General features: G+C 42.3%; 1 protein-coding gene across 14 annotated transcripts in view; it reads right to left on the bottom strand.

Annotated features, from left to right (window-relative positions):
* MAPT (microtubule associated protein tau) overlaps window positions 1-14,738 on the bottom strand; it is a 222,976-nt gene that overhangs the window by 29,674 nt on the left and 178,564 nt on the right. For 13 of the 14 annotated variants that reach the window (XM_068263569.1, XM_068263579.1, XM_068263582.1 and 10 more), the window contains 4 exons: window positions 13,569-13,618; window positions 8,418-8,606; window positions 4,964-5,069; window positions 565-609 (listed from right to left, as the gene is read on the bottom strand). In XM_068263569.1, coding sequence (XP_068119670.1) covers window positions 565-609; window positions 4,964-5,069; window positions 8,418-8,606; window positions 13,569-13,618 — 390 coding nt within the window. The remainder of the gene's footprint in view (window positions 1-564; window positions 610-4,963; window positions 5,070-8,417; window positions 8,607-13,568; window positions 13,619-14,738) is intronic. The other variant, XM_068263581.1, reaches the window with a different exon arrangement.

The raw sequence follows: 14,738 nt of genomic DNA, 5'->3' as shown, positions 1-14,738 counted from the left end.
TGCCTCCATGCCACGCCGCATTGAAGCAGTCATTTCTGCAAAAGTATTCCCGACCAAGTATTGAGTGCATAACTGAACATAATTATTTGAAGGTTGACTTTTTTTGTTTTAAAAACACTTTTCTTTTATTGGTCGGATGAAATATGCTAATTTTTTGAGATAGGAAATTTGGGTTTTCATGAGCTGTATGCCAAAATCATCAATATTAAAACAATAAAAGGCTTGAACTACTTCAGTTGTGTGTATTTGAATCTAAAATATATGGAAGTCTAATGTTCGCCAGTACAATACAGAAAATAATGAACTTTATCACAATATGCTAATTTTTTGAGAAGATCCTGTATATATATATATATATATATATATATATATATATATATATAAATTTGTATTTGGTGTGCATTGGAAGAGGAGTAGTCTTATACGGCGAGTACATCCCAAACTCTATATTTTAACTGGAAAAGTTAGGGGGTCGTTTTATGTGCCCAGTCGTCTTATACACCGGAATATACAGATAGATCAGTGGCACTCCCACTACTACAATACAAAGCATGCCTCTGTCACCTTTTCCCATGTTGGCCGGAGGCTTCCTCTGCTCCCTCTTAATACCTGGAACACATAAAGCTTGTGTCACACAGAGATGTACAGCTACTACAACAACACACACAACACAAAACCGGGCCTGGATTCACTCAGATATGCCCTTTTCACAAGGAATTCTTTATATTAGGGGGTAAAAGATCACAACACTTGGGTCACATCTGAATACAGTGCGAACTGCTGAAAGGTAATTGGCAGTTGTGTGATTGCTGGCTCATGCTGGATCCCACGGCGACAATAAATAATTAATACACCTCATGTCCTTTATTTGTTTGCAAAAATGTGGATGCTGCATGTCACTGTAATCACAAAACCACTCAGCAACCCTTTCTATGAGCTGATATAAACTATTTGATGGCAGCAAATCCTACTCACTTAATCACAGATAGAGTTTAATCAACCTGGATCGCTATGTTACTTAACCACTTCAGCCTTCAGTCGTTTTCACTTTATGCATCCGAGCAATTTTCACCTCCCATTCATTAGCCTATAACTTTATCACTACTTATCACAATGAACTGATCTATATCTTGTTTTTTCCGCCACCAATTAGGCTTTCTTTGGGGGGGTACATTTTGCTAAGAGCCACTTTACTGTAAATGCATTTTAACAGGAAGAATAAGAAGAAAAACGGAAAAAAATCATTACTTCTCAGTTTTCAGCCATTATAGTTTTAAAATAATACACGCCTCCATAATTAAAACTCATGTATTGTATTTGCCCATATGTCCCGGTTATTACACCATTAAAATTATGTCCCTATCACAATGTATGGCGACAATATTTTATTTGGAAATAAAGGTGCATTTTTTCCGTTTTGCATCTATCACTATTTACAAGTTTAAAATAAAAATTTTTGTTTTTTTATTGTAATGTTTTTTTTTGTTTTTTTTGTACTAAACATTTTATTTGGGTATTTTTGGGAGGGTGGGATGTAAGCCATAGTTTTATAATGTAAATGTGTCTTGAGTTTTATTTTTTTCACTTTTAGTTGTAGTTTTACTTTTTGGCCACAAGATGGCGGCCATGAGTTTGTTTACATGACGTCACTCTAAGCGTAACAAACGCTTAGAGCGACGTATGGGGGACGTTCCAGCCAGAAAAAGCGCAGCTTCCGAGAGAAGCTGTCGTTTTTTCAGCGGGGGAGAGGAATCAGTGATCGGGCACCATAGCCCGATTCACTGATTGCCAGGCTAACGAACCGCGGCCGGGAGCGCGCGTGCACGCGTGCGATCGGCCGCGGGCGGACGCACACATGGCCTCCTGGGCGTAGGTACTACGTCCAGGAGGCCAAAGTAGTTAAAGGATACCCGAAGTGACATGAGGAGATAGACATGGGTATGTACAGTGCCTAGCACCCAAATAACTATGCTGTGTTCCTTTTTTTCTTTCTCTGCCTGAAAGAGTTAAATATCAGGTATGTAAGTGGCTGCCTCAGTCCTGACAGGAAGTGACTTCAGTGCGACCCTCACTAATAAGAAATTCTAAATATAAACCGCTTTCCTAGCAGAAAATGGCTGGACTGGGTCAGCCACTTACATATCTGATATTTAACTCTTTCAGACAGAGAAAGAAAAAATGGAACACAGCATAGTTATTTGTGTGCTAGGCACTGTACATACACATGTCTATCCCATCATGTCACTTCGGGTATCCCTTAAAGGACCCACTATGGCAAAAAACGTCAAAAATTTAAATACATATGTACATTTTTCCCAAATTAAAATGCACTTTAAAGAGGCACTGTAACAAAAAAAAAGTTCCCCTGGGGGGTACTCACCTCGGTAGGGGGAAGCCTCAGGGTCCCAATAAGGCTTCCCCCATCCCTGTAGCTGCAGGCAGACAAGCCTGATAAGTGCGGATTTATTTACCTTTCCTGGCTCCAGCTGGGGCGCTGTTGCGGCTCTCAGCACGGAGTCCGCTCTATTGTCCAGGTGCAGGAGACTTTTCTTCGTTACAGGTTTTCTTTAAAATTACACTTTTCTCCTATGTTCTTGTCACTTACAGTAAGCAGCAATAATCGGACAGATTTGACCAATTTTGGACTAGTCCATCTCCTCACGGGAATTCTCAGGTGTTTATTTTCAAAAGCACTTACTGAATGCCAGTTGCTCAGTTCAACTGGCAAGATAGTGAGCAAATGAGTAGGAAGGTTGGCCGACATCTTTGTACAGATCCATTCCAGGAAGTGCTTTGTAAAGAATAAAGGAGATACTGAAAATCTCTCATAAGGAGATGAACTAGTCCAAAAACCAGTCAGATCTGTCAGATTTTTACTTCCTACTTTAAGCCAATACAACATAGAAGATACGTAATTTATAGCACATTTTCTTTGGGAGAAAAGTACTACTTATATGTATGGGTACACATATATTTTACGCAATAGTGGTCTTTTAAAGTACAACTGTCCTGAGAGGATTATGGAGGCTGCCATATTTCCTTTTAAACAATACCAGCTGCCCTGCGCTGCAGTGGTGTCTGAATCACACACCTGAAACAAGCATGCAGCTAATCCAGTCAATTATCTGCATGCTTGTTCAGCGTCTAAAGTATTAGAGGCAGAGGATCAGCAGGAAAGCCAGGGAATGTGCATTATTTAAAAGGAAATAAATATGGCAGCCTCGATATCCCTCTCAGATTAGTTATCCTTTAATGATCCGATTTCATCTTGAATTTCTTGAATATGAGGCCCTACATTGCAGTGTGATGCAGTAACACAATCAGTGTAATTTGATTGACTGTGGCCTGATAGGAAAACTAATGGTTATTATATATGATAATATAGGAGAGGAAAGCAGTCGCCACCCAGTAATTACCCAATACATGAAGTTGCTCCATACTCACACTAAGTTTCTAAGGGTCAGCACCTCCATATATATATGTGTCTATTATAAGAAAATAGTGAATCATCTGTACTCCTGTGTATACGTCACACAAATCATTTACAGGAATTAACCAATACTGGGACACAAAACATTTTAAAACGTCTATTTTTCAATCCATATAAAAAAGGAAACTGCCTTCCAGTCATATGACACTGCATTAAAGAGGATTTGAACTCACATTTACCATTGTAATAAAATCATTCTTCAGTTACAGCTGTGAAAGCATGTGTTGTTTTCCAGGTTACCACAAGGTGGCGCTGGTTACTTAGAAGTTTGTTTAGTTCTAATGTCAGCTCTGTAGTTTCTGTTAATAGTACAATGTTTTTTTCTTCCTAATTAGATGCCAACTTGATCGTAAATTGAGGTTGTTTTAAGAATTTATGATCAATATGATAGAAACACTGAACTGCAATGTTAGTTTTTGGTCTGTTGTTTCTTCAATCATTTGCAAACGAAATACTGATTTTTTTATTTATTTTTTTGCAGTAACTACAATAGGTGTTTGTTTAGGCCTCTTTCACATTGGGACGTTGCGTTTGATGCGACGTTAAAGTCGCACAACGTGCCCCTAACGCAGCGCATGTAGGTTCTGAAATTGGACGTTATTTTGCACTGCGTTATGTGTCCCTTGGTGCGCCGTTTTCGTAGCATACTGATGGAACGAAAATGGCGCATGCGTTACATAAAAAAAAAAAACATTACTGAGCATGTGCCACACACACAACGTAGCAAATGTATTGCTAAACGCACAGCATGCAGCACTCTCTAAATATTGCTACACGTTACACACAGCGCACTGTGAATGTCGCACAGACTTTGTATTGCTGTGCGTTAGTCTGCGTTATAATTTTTTATAACGTGCGACTTTAACGTCCCACTGTGAGAAAGAGGCCTTAAACTATACAACATGGAATTAGAGTGCACGTTTCTAGAACATAGCTGTAGTCTACACTCAGAACCTCTGTACTGATAACAGAGCAGCAAGGCAAGACATGTATTTAAGGAGACGGGAAATTTGGGCGCAGGGTGAAGCTGAAAAACAGCTCACCCTGCTCCTGCAGCATTAATTACTATTCCCCCTCCAGTGGTAACAGTCCATTGTTAAAGTGAACCTGATGTGAGCGTAATATGAAAGTTACCACATTTGTTTCCTTTTAAAGAACACCAGTCTTCTGGTATCAGCAGTGTCGCAACCCTGAAACAAGCATGTGGCTAATCTAGCCATACTTCAGTCCGAGTAACTGAACTGAATGCTTGTTTGGGGTCTGTGGCTTAAAGTATTAGAGACACAGGGTCAGGGGGACAGCCACACAACTTGCATTGCTTCAAAGAAAATAAACATGGCAGCCGCCATAGCTCTCTTACCTCGTGTTCCCTCTAAGCACACTCTCTGTTCTAAGCCGAGATATCGAACGTTAACTCCAAAACATTACAGTGATGCAATATGGGACCATTTAGTTATGAAAAAGGTGACTTACCACTAGGGGGAGTCTTGGGGACTGCTGTAGGTGTCTTTGAAGGGATTCTGGATGTGCTGATTGGAACTTTGGCTGCTGGCTTCACACCGGCATGCTCGATTCCATCCTGCAATTCATGAGAAACGTCATCTTCCAGCAAATTTAAAACCGTAAGGCAAGATTAATCAAAACCAGGGCCATGGTGAAGCCAATGTCCAGATCAAGAATTCTGATTGGTCACATTGAACAACCACTCAACTTCAGCAATGCTATGCTCGATTCCATTTTTGACTGCTCTGCATTGTAAAAAGTCACTCTCCATCCCACCTTACTGACCATACAAGGTTTGGAACTATCCAAGTGCTCATGTGTTCTGCTTAGAATTTCTGCTCATGTAGATTCAAAAGTGTTATTTGTTTTACTGTTCCAAGTCTTTGCTAAATGATGGCTGCCGTGGAGTGTGCTGGTGACAATAGTGTCAAATTGGTAAACATCGGTATGGCACCAGGCAGACCACCTTATCACAGGTCACGTTTTCTAGAGAAAACAGCCATGGAGCTAGGACTTTCCTGCATCATTTAGCCTGGAGAGGGCATTTGGGCAGTCTGATTAGGTGACAGATTTGTAAGGTTTTGATTTGCTGGTCATGTTCATGTAATAAAGCAGGAAGTGATCAGAGCCTTACAAATCTAGCAGCTGATCACATACATGATCCATGAGAAAACATTCCTTTCAATCCAAAACCACCCTTAAAGAATATGCTGTAGACTCTTCCCTAGGTTTCAGTCAGTAACTGGCTTTTAATAGGGACAGTTTGAAGTGCAATCCCAGGAAGTATTACATTTTCCAATTCCCCTACTGACCCCAGCAATAATACTGATTAACATCAGAAGTAATTACAAATACCCAATCTTCAGCCCATGGTCACCTGACCATTGCCAGCCCTCCCCAAAGTGGAGGCAAGACACTGTATCCCATAATAATGCAGTCTCCCTTTACCTCCTACAGAGAGGGACGTAACCAAGACCACCACTCTCCCTCACATCAAGTAATGGTTTATGGGAGAGGGTGTGGCCTAGATCAGCAAGCTCCTGGAGGGTGCACCTGGTAGCTCAAGAAAGAGGAAAGCCCATCAGTAATCACGTTTTTATCTGGAAGCTAAAAGGTTCTAGGAATAGATGTATTATTAGGAATGCAGATGAAATATTTAAGGGGGGGGGGGGGGGGAAGAGAGATAGTGAATTGTAATAATTCCTAGAATTACATTGTAAGTCACTTAATTCATCAGGATACTAACTGAGTAGCAAGCATAGTAAACAGAAACTGAGCATTGGAAGGAAGAGCACAATATCACAGGTTGCTTTCAGTGTCAGCTACTGGGGAAGACATCGATTTTGGATGGAGATAAAGGCTGGGAGTGATTTGAGATTGTGAGCTTCCCATCACTTTTAAGAAGGCACCAATGACATTAAAGTGAACCTCCAGACTAAAAATCTACTCAGCAGCACTGAAGGCCTGGTGTTTCTTTACCAGTTTCCCAGCATCAGAACGTTGTTTTTCTTACGTAAGCCTCATTTTTAGCTGCACAGAAGAAAACTGCCCGGGCATTTTCTCCCTGATGTTGTGCAAAGCATGATGGGCTTTCTGATGTTGTTGTTCTCGTTCTGCTGTTGGTGCAATTGGTGCAATTTTTTATTTTTTTTTTATTTTGAATTTGAGATTAGAAGCCTAGCGCATGCAGCTGGGAGGGGTGACCAGGACACAGGACAGTTGGAACTGTGTCTCATGCTCCCTGTCACCTCCTTTCAACTAAAAAGATGGCTGCCCTCATGAAATAGAAATAAATGTGCCTTTTCTTTTAAAACAGGGTGGTCAAGAAATTACCTATCTATTTTAATTAACATACCTGATGTAACTTAATGACAGTATGTTTGTTTAGGCTGAAGTTCCCCTTTAAAGAAGACCACCATGAACAGCATTGGATAAGAGTACTCCATACAATGCTTTGTCTTGTAGAATTTATGAGCGGGACAATGAGGGGAGAGGCAAGCAAGGTGTGGACAAGTTCACACAATATTCTCATGCCTACATACAGTATCTGTGTGTGAAACAATGCAGATGTCAGGGAACACACACCTCAGTAACCTGTAATGCTGAGAATACACAATCGTTTTTTTTTCAGCAGATTAACCGGCCAATCGTTTTTTCAGACCAATTTTCCAATAGTTTTTCTGATCAATTTACATTCACGTCTAAGAGAAAATCGGTCAGAAAAACAAACAAAATCAGATCATACCTGTTGGAAATGATCTATCAGTCCATCTATCTACCAAAAAAACTCATCTACTGTATGTGCCATGTATTTGCTCAGCATAAGACTGAATTAACTTAATTTCTGTGGTCAGTGTCACTTTAAAGGATAACTGAAGGGAGAGGAATATGAAGGCTGCCATATTTATTTAATTTTAAGCAATACCAGTTGCCTGGCTATCCTGCTAATCCTCTACCTCTATTACTTTTAGCCGTAGCCCCTGAACAAGCATGCAGCAGATCAGGTGTCTGTGACATTATTGTCAGATCTGACCAGATTAGCTGCATGCCTGTTTCTGGTGTACTTTAGACACTACTGCAGCCAAATATATCAACAGGGCTGCTAGTAAACTGGTATTGCTTAAAAGGAAATAGATATGGCAGCCTCTGTATTTTCACTTCAGTTATCCTTTAAGGCAGGAGTCATACTAGTGGTGGATGCCAGGTCTTCCCCAGCATTCCCATCACCAGGTGAGCATAAGAGGAATGCCAGCACGAATGCAAACCCGGAAGTCCCACTAAATGTCAGGAAACAGCTCATGGAAATGACAATATGGCATACGTTCTGCCTTTAGCCTTACGCTATTTGAGAAAAAGGATCAGCACAAGTGGCATTAAATAAAATTGGCAGCATACTCTCCCTACCTCTCTCATATCCTCTCCCTACAGCAGTCTATGTCAATAGACGCTACCTAAAGGTGCGTACAAACGCACTATTTGTGTCACCCATCAGGATAAAGCTTTCTTCTTCAAGTGACACCGCTGGTAATGAGCGCTGTACACACACACAGCCCTGACATATAACAGAAATGGCATACTGTTGTTTTACGGGCAGGGAGGGGCAATGGCACAGTGCCATTTCAATTAGTGTGTGCACATAGCTTTACATGCACTGAAGATAACATCTATTTTTTATTCATAATATGCTCAGTTTCTATTGTCCGGGTCTATAACAGCTTTACTTTAAGTCTCCGCCCATGCTTATCAATAGGTGATTACATCAGAGAATTTCAGCTGAAGCATAGATTAGTAAATAGTATTAAAACTGATTAGTGAGGGATTCAGTGAGAGTAGGAAAAACATGGAATGAGGAGGAGAATACAGCTGGACACAGCAAGCTTTTCTTATAGGGTCAGCAGCTAGCTCACACTGGAGCTTCTCTTACCTTTGCACGTGTCGGGGTGCTCAGTGGGCGGTACGAGGCAGGGGACGCCCTCTGTGTGACGGTCCTCGTGGGAGGGACTGTCGGACTGGCAGTTTTTTTCTGGGCGGTGGTGTTAGCAGAGGGGGATCGTTTGGGGATTGTGGAAGTTCGGGCTGCAGAGTGTTTGGCAAGGGATGGAGTTGAAGATGTCTTCAGAACGTGAAACAAAACATTAACATGAACAGAAAAATGAATGGTAAACGGAAAGAAAAAGGAAAATGAACCAAAATAATCTCGGAATGATGGGAGTTCTAGATCAGGAATTAAAATTGCGTCTCTATGAACCCACTGAGGGCTATTCTGCAGCTCTCCTTGTCTGAGGAGACGTTACCAGTACAGATTAGAGATTGGTCAGCGATATGCAAGTAGTTCTGAGTGGATGCAAACCTTATGTTCATTTTATGCAGCTTGAAACTGCTGCGGTCAAATGCACTAGCTGTTTATTTTGATTGATCCAATTCCAAGCTGGCAGTTTGTATTAGCTCAAAATGATGAGTATTTCACTGACATTCTATTAACAGCCAGCTGACTGATATCCCGTCCCCTTCTGTCATTTTCTAAGCATTCTGCCCATCCATGTACTATGCCGCAGCCTGCTGGTCTGTACAGGCCAGGCTAACAGTAATTGCTACTCTTCTGGCTGTAATTCAATCCTCTGGCCATAAAACCTTCACCTGGAACAAGTATACAGTCTCAGGGGGGCCAATGGGTCATATTTGCATACTTTTCCAGGTAAAAGGTGAAAGTACATCCACATTACCAACAAATCCACAGGCAGGTCAATTTCTTTCACGACAGGTTTACTTAAAAGCAGGTTTGCGTTAGCACCTAAAAGTGCAGTTTGTTTAAAGAGGAGAAGCATTCAAAAGATAGATCATTATAGTAGGGTGCTTCATGTTGGAAGTGGTATTAGTTCTATACCTGAAACACTCTGCCGGGTACCTAATTTTGGCACCAGTGTTTAGCTATTGTATAGCCAGAATGAGCCGACCTGCAGCCTTCCTCCCCCAATGTTTAATTCTTTAGGGACCGGCTGCTTAGCCCCCTCCCCCCCAATGTTTAACCCTTTGGGGACTGGCTGCCTAACCCCCCTTAAGAACCAGGCCATTTCACATGGGGGGGCGCATTTGGTGGGGTCAGGCAGCCGGACCCCCAGTATAGTAGCTAGGCATGGTGTCCCCAGTATAGCCAGGTGTCCCCCATATTGCCAGCAGCCTTTCCTCACCTCCCAGGCTCCAGTGATGAGCAGCTCTAGCCCCCTATATGCTGGCCGGCATCCTCGCTCGCACTGCCGTTAAGTTCCGGGTCGTGGCTTGATGACGTCATCAAGCCGGGACCCGACACTTAACGCAGAGTGGGGATGCTGGCCAGAGCGAAGGGACGACTGGCGGAGGAACGTCAGGATGGCGAGTCCCCATCCTCTTCTTCCCCTCAGACCACCGCTGCCAATTGGGATCACTACGATCCGCCGGCGATCGTAGTGATCATGTGATCAGGAGCCAATTGTGATGGCTCCTGATCACTGAGGGGAGATGGCAGCTTAATCTCCCCTCTCAGGTGCGCACAATTGCGTCGGGAGTGCAAATGGCAGGTGGCGTAAATCTTATGCCGCATCAGGCTTAGGCAGCCACAGGTGCAGCGTAGGATTTACTACACGCCGTCCGCCCCCCAGTGCACTATAGATTACCTGTCCGTGTCCGCCGCTGGCTCCATCCATACATGCGCCCCACGTGGTTGCCAGAGAAATGTGGGCACTTGTGTGATGTCACACATGCGCCCACATGTATACCGAAAAACATGTGGGGCGCGTGTATGGACGGAGGATGGCGTCTGCCATGTCAGCAGAGGTCACAGACAGATAATGTATAGTGCACTGGGCACTGGGGGGGGGCACAATAAACATTAGGGGGGACAACATTGGGGGTTTGGTTGCTCGTCCCAATATTGCTCGCTGTTACCACCACGCACCCCTCTGACCACGTCGGCCCGACATCTTGCAGCAGGTCCAATCGACATGCTCGGCCCAAAATTGGTCGCATCGTCGATTGGGCATGCTCTTGATGGCACCATTTTTCATCCAATTAATTATAATAATCGTACTGGGAGGTCGATCAGCCGCAAGTCGCCTGAAGTATGGCCACCTTTAGTGTCAGGAGCCACAAAGGGGTTAATGATGGGGAAGTTAGAGTTGTTTACACAAAGGAAATTTAAAAATGAGGGGACCGGTTAGAGATAAGCGATCAACAAAAAATAAAAGTGGACATCGTAATGCATCAGTAGCCATATTTTACAAATTCTCTACTGGCTTTGCCACGGCACCAAGTTTGCCAGACGTGAAATAGCGAACTGCCTATTTTATAAACTTTTAGTTCCTGCATTATAGAAATGTTGCAGTGGGTCAATTGTGGCCTCCTCACCACTGACGTCCTTTGCTTGTCTGCCAACATCTCCTCCAGGGAGGTCAGGTCATCTGGTAACCACTAAGCCACATCATAGAAGGCAGGGCCATCTGCAATCAATGCCACAACACCTGCCTACTGCAAACGGATAGGCTGTCAATCAATAAGGAGGGCGTGGCTTTGTGGCAAGCACTGCAGTTTGCCTTGATGCCCATGATATGGGTGGAGCTAGTCGTTGCGAGTACTGACGTGGGAGATGGGAGGAGTGTGAGGAGGAAGCGGCCACCATCAACCTACTTTTAGTTACTTTTATTATGTACTTGTGTTTTCTTTTCTTTTAAAAATGGTAAGGATTTTAATACAAATATTTGATTTGAATTTTAGAACATTTGCACTTTAATTCTTGATCTAGAAACAGAAAGCAGCAACCAAAATAAAACATAAAAATAAAGCATTGTGTGATGGAGAAAAGAAGGGCCCTGCCTCTCTGTTATGGTTATGGGTGGAGATGCTTTGGCTGACAGATACGCATTTCACACACATTGCTCCATAACAAGCAGCTGTCAGCACTGCCGCCAGGCTCTCCATTACTAACAGGAAATGCTCTTCCCAGAGAGATGCTGCTTATAAGATGATCAGCGGATGTAGTGACACTAGAATGTTAATAGTGCTCTTACACATGGCTAGGAGGGGAGGGGGGACATCGGGGATGTTCCTGGCAGTGAAGAGAATCTGGAATGTACGGCTGAGTTATCCCAGAATTCCACAGTTTTATTTATAATATTCCCAACAAACAACACTTTATCGAAATGCTCTCGTTCGTGTCAGGAACTGGAGTCTAGCTGGTGACACCAGTTCATTCCATTCACAGAAAAGAAAACAGATGTGTCTTAAAAGGGCACTATGGCGAAACATTTTAAAATTTAAAATATGTGCAAACATATACAAATAAGAAGTTTCTTCCAGAGTAAAATGAGCCATAAATTACTTTTCTCATATGTTGCTGTCACTTACAGTAGGCTGTAGAAATCACAAGACAGAAGTGACAGGTTTTGGACTAGTCCATCTCTTTATAGGGGATTCTCTATATTTATTTTCAAAAGCACTTAGTGAATGGCAGTTGCTCTGTCCAACTGCCAAAAAACTGTGTAGCGAGCAGGGAAGCTGGCAAACATCATTGTTTAAATCCTTTTTAGGGAATATCTTTATAAAGAATGAAAGCCTTGCTGAGAATCCCCTATGAAGAGATGGACTAGTCCACAACCTGTCACTTCTGTCCGATTTCTACTACCTACTGTAAGTGACAGCAGCATAGGTGAAAAGTAATTTATGGCTCATTTTACTCTGGAAAAAACATACCGTACTTCTTATTTGTCTATGTTTGCACATATTTAAAAATTTTCGCCATAGCGCCACTTTAATAAAAGGTAGTATGTATTGGCATCATCATCCTGGGAACGCTCCATAGCAGTGGTAAGATACAGGGGCAATGAAGCTAAGTGACCCACTCTCACTTTCTACTGATAGCAATATAAAAAAGCCCCTAAACCCTTTGCTCTTTATGCAAATATTAATGTTACTAGGAAAAGTAGTGTGAGCTCAGCCTCACTGCGCAGGTCGTGTTCGTTCATGCATAGAAGTGCAGCCGCTAAACTTTTGTGGGAGCCAGCGCTGGTTCAGTGGTCGGGAGGAAGGCATAGGAAGCTCCTGGAAGATCCAGAGCCTTTCCTCTACAGAGGCAAGTACAGTACTTTTTATCATATGGGTCTCACAGGTTTAGATGGCCCATCTATTACTTACATTAAAGGACACCCGAGACTAAAATAAACTAATGAAATAAACAATTGTATCTATCTTCCTTCTCCAAAAAATGACTTTATAAGATATTTAATCGTTTTATTTTATGTTTAAATCTACTTTTTAAGTTTTAACTTTCTTATTGTTTTTTCTCAATGACACATTCATTGAAGTATGCCAGATGAACAATTGACTTTTTTTTAATCTCTTTCCTGCTTTCAGAAGCCATTTTCTGTTGGGAAAGTGTTTTATAGTTGGAATTTTTTATCAGTGAGGGTCACACTGTGGTCACTTCCTGTCTGAGTCAGGACTGATATTTAACTCTTTCAGGCAGAAAAAGTAAAGAAGGAACACAGCATAGTTATTTGTGTGCTAGTCACTGTACATACACATGTCTATCATCATGTCACATGTCACTTCAGGTATCCTTTAAGGATTTGAGCCCCATTTTTACATAATGGCATGCTACTCAAGGTCTGTCCAAATAATAGTCATCTAGCCATACAGCAAGTGCCTGTGTATATCTCTGTTTGAACCAAGTATTTATAAGAAGAAAATGTTCCCACTGCTTCTAAAGTGTCCCTTCTGTTCGTGGTTGAAAATTGCCCCTCTGCACTCACTATCTTCCTTGTGAAAACAGCTCTGTAGCAACCACTGAGTGCCAGAGTACAGGCTATCCCGAGTCAGTTTTACAATAAGCAATGGAAGGGACATGCTTGTATTTATAATGGAAGTATTGTTGATCAGAACTTAATTTTAACCACAGTGGCAATATAAATATACTAATACTTCAGGGCTTAATGCAGATTGCAACCTTCGACTCTGAAACCACTGGTACGCATGAATATTAACCATCAGTCTGTGCTGTATGGCTTCGGATGAACTGCATCTTTAGCATCAATACTCTCGTGCTTACCTGCCCGGCCTTCTCCTGGGTGTCCCCTTCATGCTTCTCTTGTTCATGAGCTGAAAGAATAAAATATACCGAAAGTTACTACAGAATGTTGCTTGGTGGGATAGCAGGAGCCACTTGCCATGAGGACAACACTGAGCCACTCTGTAGGCCAACTGACTGTGGGAGCCATCCATTAATTAGGATCAGTGACGTCACCTGACATGGAAATGTGATATCAGGTCTACCGAGGACTCCATGTTTTAGGGAACCCACTGAAATGGCAACAGCGAGTATTTCTCCTTACCACAATGAAAGATGCATTCCTCCTCAGGTTATGTGGGAAACTAGCCATACTCGCTAAATGTGCATGAACAATGCATCCTCCAAACAACTTTCTGGACAAAGGAACTTTTTTTCTTATAAAACCACTAGATCACCAATGACTGGCCAGGTAAAACAAACAAGACCAATCGGTGTTAAGCACACTAAATCATCATTTTTCCCCCTTAAAGTTCAACTCAAGGAAACCTTTTGTAAACCTCTCTGCTGCCCCACACTCAAGTAACAGTAAAAGTGGCCATACACACGTTAGATTAGCAGCAGAAAGATCATCAGATAGATCTCTGATCTGTCTGATGTGTTTAGGAGCATTTTTTACCAGGAACAGATTTCCAATAGATTTCAGTATGCAATCTATTGAAAAATCGATCTGATGGCATCTTTTTGCCATCAGATTTCCATTAGGTCCAATGGAAACTGATAAGCCATCTCAACAGATTTTCCTAGACTTTCCAGCATGTCAGATCGATAGAAATTGATCGAATTCGATCGAAATCGGCCGCAAATCGATCGATTGGTCAATTGATTTGCGATCAATCGATTTCGATCGATCGGCTGAGTATATGGGCCCCTTAAGAAAGGTCCAAGGTCCCCCAAACTCCTGCTTTGTTTCTCAGGTTAAGGGGTAATATCGGCCATCCTGAGTGCACTGCTTCTTCCTGTACCAGCCTGGTTTCCCACTATCTGGAAGCTGCCTCCATGCCACACCTCCCACCCATAGGGAACAATTGGAGGGGAAGGTTGAATGTCTCTGGACTCTTCCACAAAAGGCATATACCACAGCCCCTCTCTTCCTTAGAGCGCAACAGGAGGGTAGGATGTATTGCTCACATAGCCCTGCTTCCTTCCTAT

The sequence above is a fragment of the Hyperolius riggenbachi genome, chromosome 12 (assembly GCF_040937935.1).
Source record: "Hyperolius riggenbachi isolate aHypRig1 chromosome 12, aHypRig1.pri, whole genome shotgun sequence".
Taxonomy (NCBI): Eukaryota; Metazoa; Chordata; class Amphibia; order Anura; family Hyperoliidae; genus Hyperolius; species Hyperolius riggenbachi.
Note: the sequence above shows the minus strand (reverse complement) of the source record. Positions and strands in the feature narration are given on the sequence as shown.